The sequence below is a fragment of the Thermobia domestica genome, chromosome 1 (genome assembly GCF_964235325.1).
Source record: "Thermobia domestica chromosome 1, izTheDome1.hap1.1, whole genome shotgun sequence".
Taxonomy (NCBI): Eukaryota; Metazoa; Arthropoda; class Insecta; order Zygentoma; family Lepismatidae; genus Thermobia; species Thermobia domestica.
In genome coordinates, this window is record NC_137454.1 from 314,834,059 (window position 1) to 314,848,045 (window position 13,987).

General features: G+C 37.4%; 2 protein-coding genes across 8 annotated transcripts in view; one reads left to right on the top strand and one right to left on the bottom strand.

The window, feature by feature from the left end:
• LOC145662462 (pickpocket protein 28-like) overlaps window positions 1-9,824 on the bottom strand; it is a 66,412-nt gene extending 56,588 nt beyond the window's left edge. For 2 of the 4 annotated variants that reach the window (XM_081728098.1, XM_081728070.1), the window contains exon 1: window positions 9,612-9,823. In XM_081728098.1, coding sequence (XP_081584224.1) covers window positions 9,612-9,658 — 47 coding nt within the window. In that variant the 5' untranslated portion in view covers window positions 9,659-9,823. Of the gene's footprint in view, window positions 1-5,467; window positions 5,596-9,611 lie in introns of those variants that run through there. The other 2 variants (XM_081728081.1, XM_081728090.1) reach the window with 2 other exon arrangements.
• LOC145662490 (putative pyruvate dehydrogenase E1 component subunit alpha, mitochondrial) overlaps window positions 287-13,987 on the top strand; it is a 138,653-nt gene continuing 124,952 nt past the window's right edge. For 2 of the 4 annotated variants that reach the window (XM_081728140.1, XM_081728150.1), the window contains exon 1: window positions 290-544. Coding sequence is in view for 2 of the 4 variants with exons in the window: in XM_081728131.1 (XP_081584257.1) it covers window positions 436-540 (105 nt within the window). In the remaining 2 variants the exon portion in view is untranslated. Of the gene's footprint in view, window positions 545-13,987 lie in introns of all 4 variants that reach the window. The other 2 variants (XM_081728131.1, XM_081728111.1) reach the window with 2 other exon arrangements.

Sequence of the window (13,987 nt, forward strand, 5' to 3'; positions counted from 1 at the left end):
AAAGAAGTGTGTTAAATTCTTTTGGTACTCGCGTTTGTGAAAAGAGCAGACATTGAAAGCTAACGGTATATTGAACCAAAAATAAATCTTTTATTTCCTGTTTGGGTATTTTTGTGGTAAATGCAAACTTTCTCCTCATTAAAGGAGTGTGTCTGTGTGAGTAATTGAACACGTGTGCCATTGTTAATCGACCTTGAGGGTGCTGATTTTAAAAGTGAAACTTTTCTCGCGCTGTGATTGGCTGTTTCAGAGCCAAAGGAATTTGTTTATGCTATTAACAGATTTGTACAATTAGTATGAATAGGGTTAGGGAAGGGTTGATACAGTGATCGATGGTGTGAATGAGTGATCAGCGTATGTTGTACGATGTGGTTATGTGCTTTTGATATTTGGGATAGTAAAAAAGTGTTTAGTGATTCAATATGAAGTGTTGAAATGAAATTAATTTGTTTCTGTACGGGGTCGAAAATGAAGAACCCGTTTTGCTGGCCGCTTCAAAAGAAGGAAGAATGTGGAACGTACCGGGCTGGTGAAAAAAGGGTGGGTAAGTACCGAAACTAATTTATGTGGTTTATTAATTTTTGTTATTTACCAGTCGTTATATGGAAGTATAGGAATTGTTGTACATTGACGGTTTTATTATTTAAGTGAGAGACGAAGGCGGTAACTTAAATGAAGTGCCTGTATTACTCAATTTCCATCTTGGTAGTTTATGTTATCACGGATTCATATTTAGGAATTGTTTATATTTAGTAATAAATGTAGGATTGCTCGCTGTATCCGGAATGAATAACTTTAATCTATTTTTCGTTATATTTACTATTTTACCGTCCATGTCAAGTTGATACGTGTTTGAGTCAAGCTTGTTTAATAATCTATATGGCCCGTTGTAAAGTGACCGAAGGGGACCACATTCCTCTCTACGTGTTGCTAATCTTTTGACGAGGACTTGAGATCCAGGAAGAAACTCCGTGGGAGCCTGATTTGTCTCATTTTTTTCTTTCAAACGTTGAAAGGCTTGTTCCTTTCTATATTCCAATAGATCACGAAACTCATTCAGCATGGCTAATCTGTCCGCAACATCCGTGGGTGGGTCAATGGTAGGAAGAATATTTTGCAAAGGAAAGCGTGGTTCACGTCCAAATAAGATGTAAAAAGGTGATACTCCATAGGCCGTTAGTGGGCTGTGATTTATGGTCGCCGTGGCCCTTTTTAAAAAGTTTGGCCACTGTCGCTGGTTATCTCTTGTTAAGAATTTGAGAACTGTTTGTAAGTTCGCTATGCGAGACTCGACTTGGCCAATTGTTTTATGGGCGCCTGGTAGTGCGTACTTAATTTTAATCCCCATAGACTCTAGAAAAGCTTTGGTTTTCGTACTGGTATGGGTAGATTGATGGTCGGTATAAATAATCTCCATGACACCGAAAGGAATAATTAGTTCATGCGTAATGAATTCAATAAAGGCATCTGAGGTAGGTGTCTTTATTGGTTTGGTTACTGTGTATGATGAATGTAGGTCAGTAGCCACATAGAAATGGGTAAATTCATCTCCTTCTGATGGCAATAATTTACCACAAATATCTATTTGCCATGTGGAAAATAGATTAGTGGGGGGCAATCTTTGCACGTGATCAACAACTTTTTGGTAGTTGCGTTTGAAGTATCCACAATCTAAACAGGACTGTAATTTATTGTGAAGCCAGTTTTTTAAGTTAGGTATGTAATATTTGTTGCGAATGAGATAATATAGCTTCAGATACCCAGGATGAATCAACGCGTTGTTGTGAAATTCATCAAAAATAGTATCACGCAAAATTTTGGGTACACAAAGTAAAGTGTGCGGCTGTGTCGGGGAATACATTTTGCGATACAATAGGTTTTTTTGAAAAAAGTATTGTTTATTCCAAGTCTCGTAATGTTTGTTTGTCCTGTCTTCAGTAATGAGTGCGCTGATAATTTTTGAAAAATATGGGTCATTACGTTGCAGTTGAGCTATGTCTGTTTTTGTGTCTAAGGCTAACAGATGATAAGGATGTACGTCCGCGTCTAATAGCTGTAAATCTTGTTCATCGAAAGGTAATGGATTCCTACTTAACATATCACTGATCGGATTCTGGGCAGAGCGCACGTGGAGCAATGTAAAATCATACTGGTTAATCTGTTCCAACCACCGTAAAATTTTTGGCGTCAATTGTGTGGTGGATTTTAGTGCCAGTAACGATTTATTGTCTGTTACTAAAGTGAAATGGTGGCCTAGTAAATATTTCTTAAATTTGGTTAGTGCAAAGAATATGGCAAATAATTCCAAATTATGTATAGGAAGTGGCCTTATGCGTTGTGGGTGTCTTGCCGATATATAACATACCGCGTGATAGGCTTTTTCTCCGATCTTTCTCTGAAACAAACAGGCACCAACGCCATCTATTGACGAATCGCACATTACCATGTGTTCTGTGTTTTCTACTGGGGGATTGATGAAAGGACGCCCGTTTTGACCTGCGAAAATTGTCCGAACAACAGCTATAATTCGGATATGAGGAGCGGTTAAATGAACTAGCGTGTGCGTCCTCCGTAAATGCCACAGTGTGCTGTACTGGCTGGGCATTCATGTGTGTATTTACTTGGAGTTGGAGGGCATCTAGGCGAGTAATGATATTTTGAAGGGAATCATTCGCCGCCTGGGAAATACTGTGGGAAGGCTGGGGTATATTGGAAACAGCAGGCAGGCTTGCCAACCGTCTTTGCGCTAATCGATCGGCTCGTTCCCTAGTAGATGCTAAAGTAATTAACTCTTCAAAGTTGTGGATTGTTTTTTGTGAAAATTCAACTATATGATGTGGCAGCATTCCTGTAATAGCATCTAATAAAAATTCATTAAAGCTAGGCGGGTTTTCTAGTTGGGTAGACAAATATTTTTTGGCGTATAAATAATGCAAGAGAGATTCCGAGGGTTCCTGAACCCTAGACCTATATGTTTCTGTGGCTGATATAGGTAAATTGTTAGGACCAAATTGTTTCAAAAATTTATCTTTAAGTTCTGTCCAGGACAAAGCGTCTAACCCGGCAGTGGTTTGGTACCAGTACAAGGGTACATCTGCTAGACACAACGAAAAAATATTTTTCATCCTATCTTCTGACCAACCAGATATTTTCGCTGTGCGTTCAAAATTGGTTAGAAACAAATCTGCCCTCTCTAAAGGTGTGCCCGCAAATATTGTAAGAGAGTTGGGGTTAACCGAAACGGATGCGGAGCCTAACGTGACAGAGGCTGAAGGTTGTGAAACTGTATGGGAAGGAGTATGAACTACAGGTTCTGAGGTTATAGAATGGGGTGTCGTGCTGTTAGCGTGCAGGTTAATGGATGTAGCAGGAAGAGTCGTCAAAGACTGCGGGGCTACTACGTGACCGTTTATGTCCATAGTTTGCGCAAGACTACGTGTAATTGGCATTATAGGGAACTAGAATACACTCAAAAATATATTGGGGAACCAAAAACAAAAAAATTCTAGCAAATGCACTGAAAAAACTATACCACTATTGAAAAAACGTCCAAAAGGAAGATAAGAAAAAAATTAAGTCTGGTATAAAGAAAACTGCTGTCATTTAATATAGGGCCCCAGCTGTATTCTTTCGTCTGGGAGCCATGTTAAAATAATACGGTAGTTAGTGATCTCTTGCCTGTCATATGACAATTAACTAATTAATAATTTCCTTTTTCAACAAGCAAGACTTTATTTTACATGAATTAGAGGTTACAATTACAAATTTAGATTATGTTCTCTCACAGGAGACCATTCGTCCAGCTTAGAGCCTTATATGAATGACAGCAAGTTATGAAAGTGAAAAATACAACTTACATTAAGTATGCTGGTGTACCACCCATGTTATTGCAGATCTTGGTTGGTTGCTGAGAGATCCGTTGGTTGTTTTGAGATCCGTTGGTTGTTCCGAGATGATCCTTGGACCTCTCCCTTACCTTTTTATATGCTATTAATTTCGTCAGCCAAACCCTGAGGTTCTCCGTAACAGCCTTGTTTGTTCACTTAATTACTTCTTACGCTACGTGACTGCCGGAGAACCTCATTAGTCCACAATAAGTGTGACTGTTTATTCCAAAATTCTTTTGTTATCTAACTTAAGTACACATATATTTTATCACTACAAAATAATGTCAAAAAATCTTTTTTGATATATTCTTTTTTAAAACCGTTGAGCTAACTTCTTTCTTTTTTTTTTTCACTCATATGATAGTTTCATTGCAATATCAACCCCGCCGACTAAATATCATTCGGATAAGCGCTGGGTTAGGATTCGGGATGGGTTTGGATTAATGTGAGCAGCCTGTATTGCTAATGAAGAAACAAAATATGGAAATGTGTAATTAAATGAGCTTGTATAAAAGCAAGTCACCCATACTCATGTCCTATGGAACATGCTGCCAATCACGTTTACACCATGCGAGGGGAAACAATTTTAGCAATTCTAGCCGTGCTAACTTTATTGGTCCTCAGCAATTTGCGAATTATCTGGGAATGATGGGGAAAAAACTAGATACACCATGTAAGTTTTATTTTTTGTGTGTGTTATTTCCTTCTGGACTAAAAACTGGAATTAGAAAGGAAGGTTTACATGGATTGTGATGTCAAATAATGGACTTCAAGGAATAATAAACACATATTCCTCCTATTAGTATATATGGGGAGAGGTGGGGGAAGAAACTTTAGTTTTCTTGCCTAAAAGGAAATTTACAGTAACAACAATAGTAATAATGCATAAAACAATAAAAATCACGTATATGTCAATAACTGAAATTCAAGTAGAGATATTAACAATTTTTTTTTTTTTTTTGTTTCATGTGTCTGCGGCAATTACGAGGATTATTTTTACATTTTTTTCCAGCCCTATGAAATCGGTTTAAATGGCTTCGTAGTTCACGAGATGCTTTAATTTAAAGCCCGCGTAATTTAAAGGTTAATCACAACTTTTGGCGTCATTATACAAGTATTACTACAAGTATATGTCTTAAAATCATTGTTCATTGCTGAGTTAAACTGTCCTACAACATTTTTCATTACAATCCAGAGTAATACCTATTGCTTTTGAAGTACAGGATGTCACCTTCATTACTCTACTTCTGTTGGGGTGGGCGAATAGGTGGGCGAGGCCGTCCATCGGGTGGGCGGTCGCCCACCCCCGCCCACCCTTAATGCCGTCCCTGTATCATATGCTCATGTAAGTTTCAATTGCTAAAAGATGTAAAAGTTGGTTTAAAAAAGACAATCTGAGCTTCCTAGTTTTGGTTTCCATGCGTAAATAGTTTTGTGGCAAGTAACTCAGAAAATATGCACATAGCATCATTAATATACTCTTGTATATGTTAGATTTCTCTTTGTGTTAAGAAAATTGTAATTATGCATTTCGAGGTAAAACAGGTTATTTTACTTCTAGAAAAAAAATTAAAACCTACCTCTTATGCTCAGTTCTGATAGCCTGGGATATTGTTTACCAGTAAAATAATATAATCTGGAAACAAAGATTTTATGAAGAAAAAAAAAGTAAAACAGACACACACTAAAAGGTGTTGTTCAGATTATATACACTTTCAGTGGGGGAGTGTGTTGGAAACCAAAATTTTATGAAAAAATAGAGGAATAAATAGATATGCTAATCTGTTAAAAAGTGCTGGTGCTTAAGTGTAATTATAAGAAAAAGCCTTAAAATCAAGAGGAACCATTAATATGTTTTTCGTTTCTCATAATAACTTGTCCTAAGGGACAACGGTGATAGAAACTAATGGGACTTTCTAATTGCAAAAAAAAAAAAAAAAAAAAAAAATAAGTACTTAACTTCAAATTAAAGACTAATAAATTTTGTAATATAATGGGGATTCAGGCTGGCAGAAGGAGGAGTAAAACGGAGGCAACAGAGACATTAAGAGACATCATTTTAGCCATGTGCAAGAAAAAACTAATCTTGGACTTTGTTTGAGAGGTTATCATATGCTCATGTAAGTTTCAATTGCTACCACATGTAAAAGTTAGCTAAAAAAAAAAAAAAAAAAAAAAAAAAAGACAGTCTGAGCTTTCTAGTTATGGTCTCCATGCGTAAATAGTTTTGCAGCAAGTAACTCAGAAAATATGCACATAGCATCATTAATATACTCTTGTACATGTTAGAATTCTCGGTAATAGTTTACAACAGCTACTTCTCATCTCCTGTGCACGTGGATACTTGTTACTGTTGTACTACCTACAAAAATGATTTTATATGATGTACAAGTGGTAATAGAACACAAAACAAACCCAGATCATGTTGTGTTCACACTCCAACTCTTCCCAAATATTATTATAAGCCGCAGCTCTAAAAGTATGATCGAAAATCACGTACCAACATGCTCGAAATTCCCTAGGTAAGAGGCAGAACCGGCGCAAGTACTCAACAACTACCGCTGTCGCCACCTATATGTACAAGTTTCATTCACTGACGTAACATCAAACATTTGAAACGGGCTAGTCGTCAAAACAAATAAACACACAGGAGAGAGGAATACACAAGCTTTCTTTTTTTGTTCAATGACTCATTAACTAATTCGAACACTTTGTTACCTACTTTTTTAACATCCTATATAGTCAGTGAATAATTCCTAAAAGCATGGTGTTTCTCCTCCTTCCCAAACGGGGACTAGCTCTCGTAAACTACAACCGAATTCTGTTTGTGTTAAAAAAATTGAAATTAAGCATTTCGAGGTAAAACAGATTCTTTTACTTAACAAAAAAAAAAAAAGAATTAAAACCTACCTCTTATGCTCAGTTCTGACAGCTTGGGATACTGTTTACCAGTAAAATAATATAATCTGGAAACAACTACCATACTGGACTAAATATATCTGATTAATCATATTTACATCTGATTAATCATATTTACATAAATACATCTGGGTGAGAAAGCTTTAGCCTAGATGGCGCGTGCTTGGCTTTTGGCTTTTAGTTTGCCCTTTCAACGCGTGCTTTCATATAATCTGCCTTTTGTTGTACTTGCAAGCGATACTTTAGATCCTTCCCAGAGCGTCATAGCATCTCAAGCCTTCATTGACTATTGACTTGCCACCAGCGTAAAACGCTTTCGTGAAGCTTGAATGGAACACTGAATACAAGGTTGACCCCATGTAACTTCGTTACTGGAATCCAGCTTGCGGCATGCTTGCACGCTTTCCAACCAAGTCGGATCAAAGCTTACAGCAAGCGGTTTGCAAGTTGTCTCTACTACTACAGATAAATGCTCTTCTTCATTCATGAACTGTGGATCTACGTTACAACGACAACAAATTTAAACGTTACATAATGTGGAACATTATAAGAATTAACTCAGTGGTAAGCGCGCACCTCTGGTGCATGGAGTCGGTGGTTCAGTTCCAAGTTATATGAATTTGTAGTAGACAACGTCATGTACATGAGTTTTCTCAGGATTTCTAGTCATATTCTCATTCCAGAAATTCTTTCATAATCACTCACTTTAGTTAACTCGTCTCCTTCAGCCTAAAGAGTATAATTGTGGAAAATTAAATTATTAAAGATTTCTTTTTTTTTTTTTTTTTTTTTTTACAATAACTATAACGCGGAGCAACAGGTAACAGAGTGATAAAGTCGAGATGTATAAGATGGGTGTGACGCAGAGAAATAGCTAACGAAGTGATAAACTATATATATATATATATATATATATATATATATATATATATATAGATAGATAGATAGATAGATAGATAGATAGATAGATAGATAGATAGATAGATAGATAGATAGATAGATAGATAGATATAAGATGGGTGACGCGGAGCAACAGGTAACGAAGTGGTAAAGTCGATATGTGTAAGATAGGCGGAACACGATTTGGCTATAAGAAATACAGAAGTACCACATTTTCTGGCATATAAGACGCACCAGCGTAACACGCTCTTCTTTTTCTATATTCAATTGTGAAGAAAAAAAAAATTAATTGAATATTATAAAGCTTTTTAAAAAAATACTAACTGATATTTAGACAAGAAACACATGTGAAGTTCACAATAAGCAACTTAATGTAGAATCACAAGTGCGTCTGAGAATATTTATAGCGCATGAACACTTAGAGACTAGCATACACAATGAAACGATAAATACAGCAATTATATTCAAGCTTCATTTATTGAGTCACTGAACTATACGTAACTAGAACTTCGTTCACATTTACCGTATACCGTAAGGAATCAAGAAAGAAATTAACTAAGACAGAATCGGAAATACTTATTGGGATTGAAATAATCAAAATCTCTGTACCGGCGTTTAAGAGGTGTTTCATTTTTGAACTTATTGCCAAAGGAAAAGATGTTCGTCTTATACGCCTGTAAATACTTTATACAGCAAAACTTTATAGTGTTAATACAACTCAATTTTAATACAGGTTACTTATACATGTGATACATAATTACTTTATTGTTCCCGATCATAATCATTTTCGTTTAGTAAGAAAGAAAATGTTTTTAAATGTAATTATTTGGCAACGACACATAAAACTACAAGAATGGCGTGTTTCTGAAAACACGTAAAACTTCAAGTCATCATATAAGGTAGTTGATTTAACCACTTTCATTTTAACAATTAGCACGAAATCTAATACACAGGGTGTTACAAAAATTTGTTACAATATTTTGGAAATAGTTTCCTGACATCAAAATAAGAAAAAAGTTCATATGGACCTGTGGTCGGAAGTGCTTAGTTCCGTAGTTATAGTGTGCCGAAAACGTGAAAAATGAAGTTTAAATGCCCATAGTTCCACTATTGTAGGACTGGTCGTAGTTGGGTCAAGACATCATTGAGAAACTAGTATGTGAACTATCTAAATATCCATGTTTCAGAACCACCGTACTTGCACAATCAGTTTTAGAGAGGCTGTTTCGGAGTACTTGATCACGCTCCACCTACTCTCTGAAAGTTGGTGTGCAAGTACTGGAGCATTTTTAAATGTGGATATTTGGATAGTTCACATACCAATTCCTCAGTGATTTCTTGACTCGACTACGATAGGCCCCATAGTAGTGGAGCTATAAACTTTTAAAGTTTACTTGTTTCACGTTTTCGGCACCCTATAACTCCGCAACTATGCACTTTCGACCACAGGTCCGTATGAACTTTCTTTTTCTTATTTTGATGTGAGAAATCTGATCCCAAAATATTGTAAGACATTTTTATAACACCCTGTATACTCCGATATGTGTAAGTATCACTAGTCATGTATCATAATTTAACACAACCCGAGTAACCAAAGCATCTTGTTAAATTAACACAGGCATTTTACTATGTATATAGAAGTTTTGGGAAGAAATATTTTAGCACTAAAAACACAATAGAAAATTATTTTTAAAATTCTGGGTCTTCGGGATATGGTTGTAAGAAAATCGTGACTAAGTTGTTTGGCATAGAATAGGACCCAATGTAGAGATTTCGTTTCTTCGGTTTGTAAGAAACCTCCGTGTTTATTATTTATCCATAGTTAATTAGTTCTAACAAACATATAGACACAAACGTTAAAATGACGATGGTACGAAGATATAAACAAAAATTCAATATACTCACGCATCTGGTAAATTTCTTCGACTGTGAATGAACTCATTAGAGTACATTTTTCCCTGGATGCACTGCGCAGTTAAAGAACATGATATGTACTAACATTTGCACAAGGAAGACAACCGCTCCAATTTTCATGTGGGAGCCACCCAATCGTGTTCATGTTTCTTGTTGACTTTTCGTGCATCGGTGAAGAGATAATGATTACCATTGGACAAGGTATTATCTGTCGAAAGAAAGGAAAGAAAAGCATTTGAAATATGAGAACTGTTTAATTTTTGCATAAAATATAAGGCTTATTTCCTTTTTCATGTTCTCAAAATGTTATCTGATATGTTTATTTTGGGTTGAAATGTGCGAAAAGAAGGTTGATGATCCTGTAATTAGGTGCGGTGTAATGTTATGTATTATCTGCGCCAGATCTACAATGTTGTAAAGAAAATATGTCACACTTCCTGTCTTGCATTTCCGATGAAGCGAAAGGTAACATTATCTCGTATAAACATATATGCTTAAAAAAATATTGCGTAAATGCATACATGATATTTATTTACTTTTCAAAGAACAGCCCAAAAATCAACAACCATCATAATCTGGTTGTCATCGAAGTCTAACAAGTTCGTATGTTGTTATAAGCATTCTTCTCATTGATTTTTTAAAACACAAATTCATAATCTGTAATTATTTTTAGAAAAGAACTGCCTGTATTATTAGTAGCACTTTTACTCTCGAACGACGATATAAGAGCAGAAAATATGGTAATAATGCAAAAATCGATTTCGAGATTTCAATGAATTTACAATACACGTTTCGTTGTCCCTCCCTTCATACCGAGAAAGTTATTTTCAGATGTTTGTTCTTCCCGGTATATGTACAGGTACACTCACCTAGATTTCATAAGTAGAATGCGCGGAAGTTAGGCACAGTTTTGTGCCCCTGGCTCCCTGCCTCAAGTGCTATTATCTCTAGCCCAGAGGCCATGGTTCAGGGGTCCAAACGATCGCCCCTCTAAATTTTGGCAATGGATACGCCTCAATTTTGGGGACAGCTGCGTAGTACTATTTCTTAAATTTTGGAAATCACTAAATGAAATATTATGGTCTTATCGTCTTGAAATCTTATCTTCTTGATGCGAAAAATACATGAAATCTTAAAATGAAATCTTTCAGTTTTACGTCCCATGGTTATGCCGGCTAGGCTAAAGGAGACGGTGATGACGAGAAATAAATGTAATGGTGGAATGAATATAAAGAGGGAGGAAACTGGACAACCACGAGAAAACTCACGCACAAGGTATTTATTTAGCACAGACCCTACTTGGCGGGAGTTGTGATCGAGCTAGGGACCCCACGCACCAGAGGTGAACGCTCTATCACTGAGCCACCGTGGCTCCCGTGATCAACCGATCATATCTCAGTTTTCTAAATACTCGAGTTTCCTCGTATACAGGTTACTTTTTTTTAACCATTACCAAAGTGGACAGGGACACAAACAGAAACATATCCAGGACAGTTAAAATTCCAAAGGCCTCTCCCGCCGGGAATCGAACCCGGGACCATGTACACCAAAGGCGCACGCGCTATCAACCAGATCAACGGAAATTATGGTATGTACATCTTTAAGTTGGAGTTGATTATCACGTTCCCTTTCATGGGTAAAAGAGTTGCCAAACATTCAAATTTCGGTGGTTTTTGACCTAATTTATCCACTTGGATGAGCCCAGTGGCGTAGCAGCTGCCCCCGCAACCCCCGCAGTGCGGGGGGGCCCGAGGTGTAGGGTCCCCCGAAGTCTTGCTATGAATAAAGATTTAAAGAAGTAGAACTTCAATCTTACTTCTATCGGCTTTACAACTAGGGCCCCTTCTCTATACTTTGCGGGGGGGCCCCCAAAAGTGTGCTACGCCACTGGATGAGCCTTTAACACTTTATATAATTTTATAGTTAAGGAGTTTACTCTCTTTCATAAGACATGGGTACATTGATGCAACTGTTTCAAAATTTGGAAGGGGTATATAAGACTATCCCTTAAATTTCTGAATTGTCAAGAAATACACTTGGTAAATGTTCACTAGGACTCCAATATATAGCTCTGTAAATTTGGGTGGTCCTGCTTATCCCATTCTGTGGGTAAAATTTCCAAATATTAGTATCGCCACGTAGTCGGTTATTGATCTAATTTATCTTCTTCTACGGAACTTTAACACGTTATATGATTTTATAGTTGAGTACAAGGGTCCATTTTCTTTTCACAGGACATAGTTAATTGATGATATCTTCTTTAAATGTGGGAGGAGTACATAGGACCCCCATTAAATTTAGGAATTTTCAAAAAAAATAAATAATATTTGGTAAACGTTCTCAAGGTAACCAAAAAAGTTTTTACTTGCTGTTTTTGATGTCCCATTAATAATGCGTTTACAGGGACAAAACAAACTGACGCACGTGCCTGCTAAGCGATCGGGAGTTAGTCTGACCATTGATCTTCAATAATACAGGCATTTTGCGCACACACAGCAGTCATAGCTCGTCCAGTGTCGGAGAGAAATGGGGATACCGAAGCAGCTTGTTTGCGTGTGTTTGCTGCAGGAGCGTCATTTCGCATTTTGCTTGGGGGGGGGACAAAACCCCTTGATATTAGTAAATTTTCGCGTTTCTCACTGATCTACTACTATTGTATTGATAAAATCTATATACATCTCAAACTCAGGGGGGGGCAAATGCCCCTCGCTGCCCCCCTAAATGACGCCCCTGGTTTGCTGTCTGAGTTGGAAGTGGGTCTGTCAGCTGCCGCATCAAGTCGCCATATATGCTAGGCACTTAAAGAAAATGCCGTGAACGAAAGCGCCGCCAGTCGTTAGTTCCGGAAATTTCGTTCGGGAAATGACAGCCTTTCAGATGAACCTCGCAGTGGACGACAATATGTGCTAAATGACGAGGCTCCGAAAGCAACCATTGAGGAGGACAGTTCTTTAATGTGTGATAAACTTGCAGGAAAGTACCATGTCTCTGCTGAAACAGTCGGACTGCATCTGCATGGGATAGAGAAGTCATACAAGTTAAAGAAGTGGGTACCACACACATTGTCGGCAGCCAACAAGGAACAACGAGAGACAACCTCTTTGTCCATGCTCACTCAGAACCTGAATACTCCCATCTTTAATCGTGTACTCACTGGTGACGAAATGTTGGTTCTCTATGACACTCCCAAGCGTTCCAAACAATGGTTGTCGCCACGTGACGTTGTTCCTTTCACCTCAAGAGCGCCTCTGCACCCACGAAATGTTATGCTCTGTGTATGGTGGAATTGTAGGCAAGTAGTGTATTACGAGCTCCTTCCACCTGGTCAGACCATCATTGCTGACCTCTACTCTCAGCAGTTGCATCAGGTGTACCGTGCATTGAGGCAAGAGGGAGCAATGATAAATTGCAAGGGTTTCCTGGTTTTGCATGACAATACCAAGCCACATGTGGGATAGAGGACCTGGAAGACCCTTCAGCAAATTGACTAGGACAAACTGTGGCCTCTTATTCACTGGAACTTATGCTAACAGATTACCACGTGTTTCATTCCCTCAATAACGAATTCCGTAGGAGATTCTTTGCAAATGAGGAAGATCTGCGCAATGCACTCACGGACTTCTTTGCATCCACCACCGCCAAGTTTTATCATCAGGGTATTGTGCAGTTCCAGGAACATTGACAAAAGGTGTTGCATTCAGATGGAGATTACTTCAAAACCGAAAGGTATATACCGTCTACTGTTGCTCTTTCTTTATCATTGCTCTAGAACGGCAAGAATTTTTATGTTACCTTACTTTGTAAATTCGGGTGGCTCCATTCTATGGATTTAAAATGTACAAATATTAATATTGGCATTTCCCTACCTGATCGGTTATTGATCTAATTTATATTCTCTGTTGAGCCTCTAACGCCATATACGATTTTGTACTTGAGTACAGGGGTTCGTTCTCTTTTCATAAGGCATGGGTACATTAAAGCTTTCTTCTCAAAATTTGGGAGGGGCGCATTGGTCAATTGTCAAAAATTAATTTGTGTAATTGTCAAAAAATTACATTTCGTAAACATTCTCTAGGACTCAAGTATATAACATTAAATTTGACTGATTCTGCCTATGTCCCTTCTATGCATAAAAAATTGCTAAAATGTTCATATTGCCATGTGTTTAGCAGTAGGATATTGACTTAATTTATCTTGTTAGATTATGTTTTACTACAACATATGGTTATATACTTGAGCACAGGTGTCAACTCTCTTTTACAGAAAATAAGTAGACCTACATTCATGCATTCTTTTTAAATATTGGAGGGTATATTAGCCCCCTTAAGTTTGGGAATTGTGGAAAAACAAAAGATGGTAACTGCTCT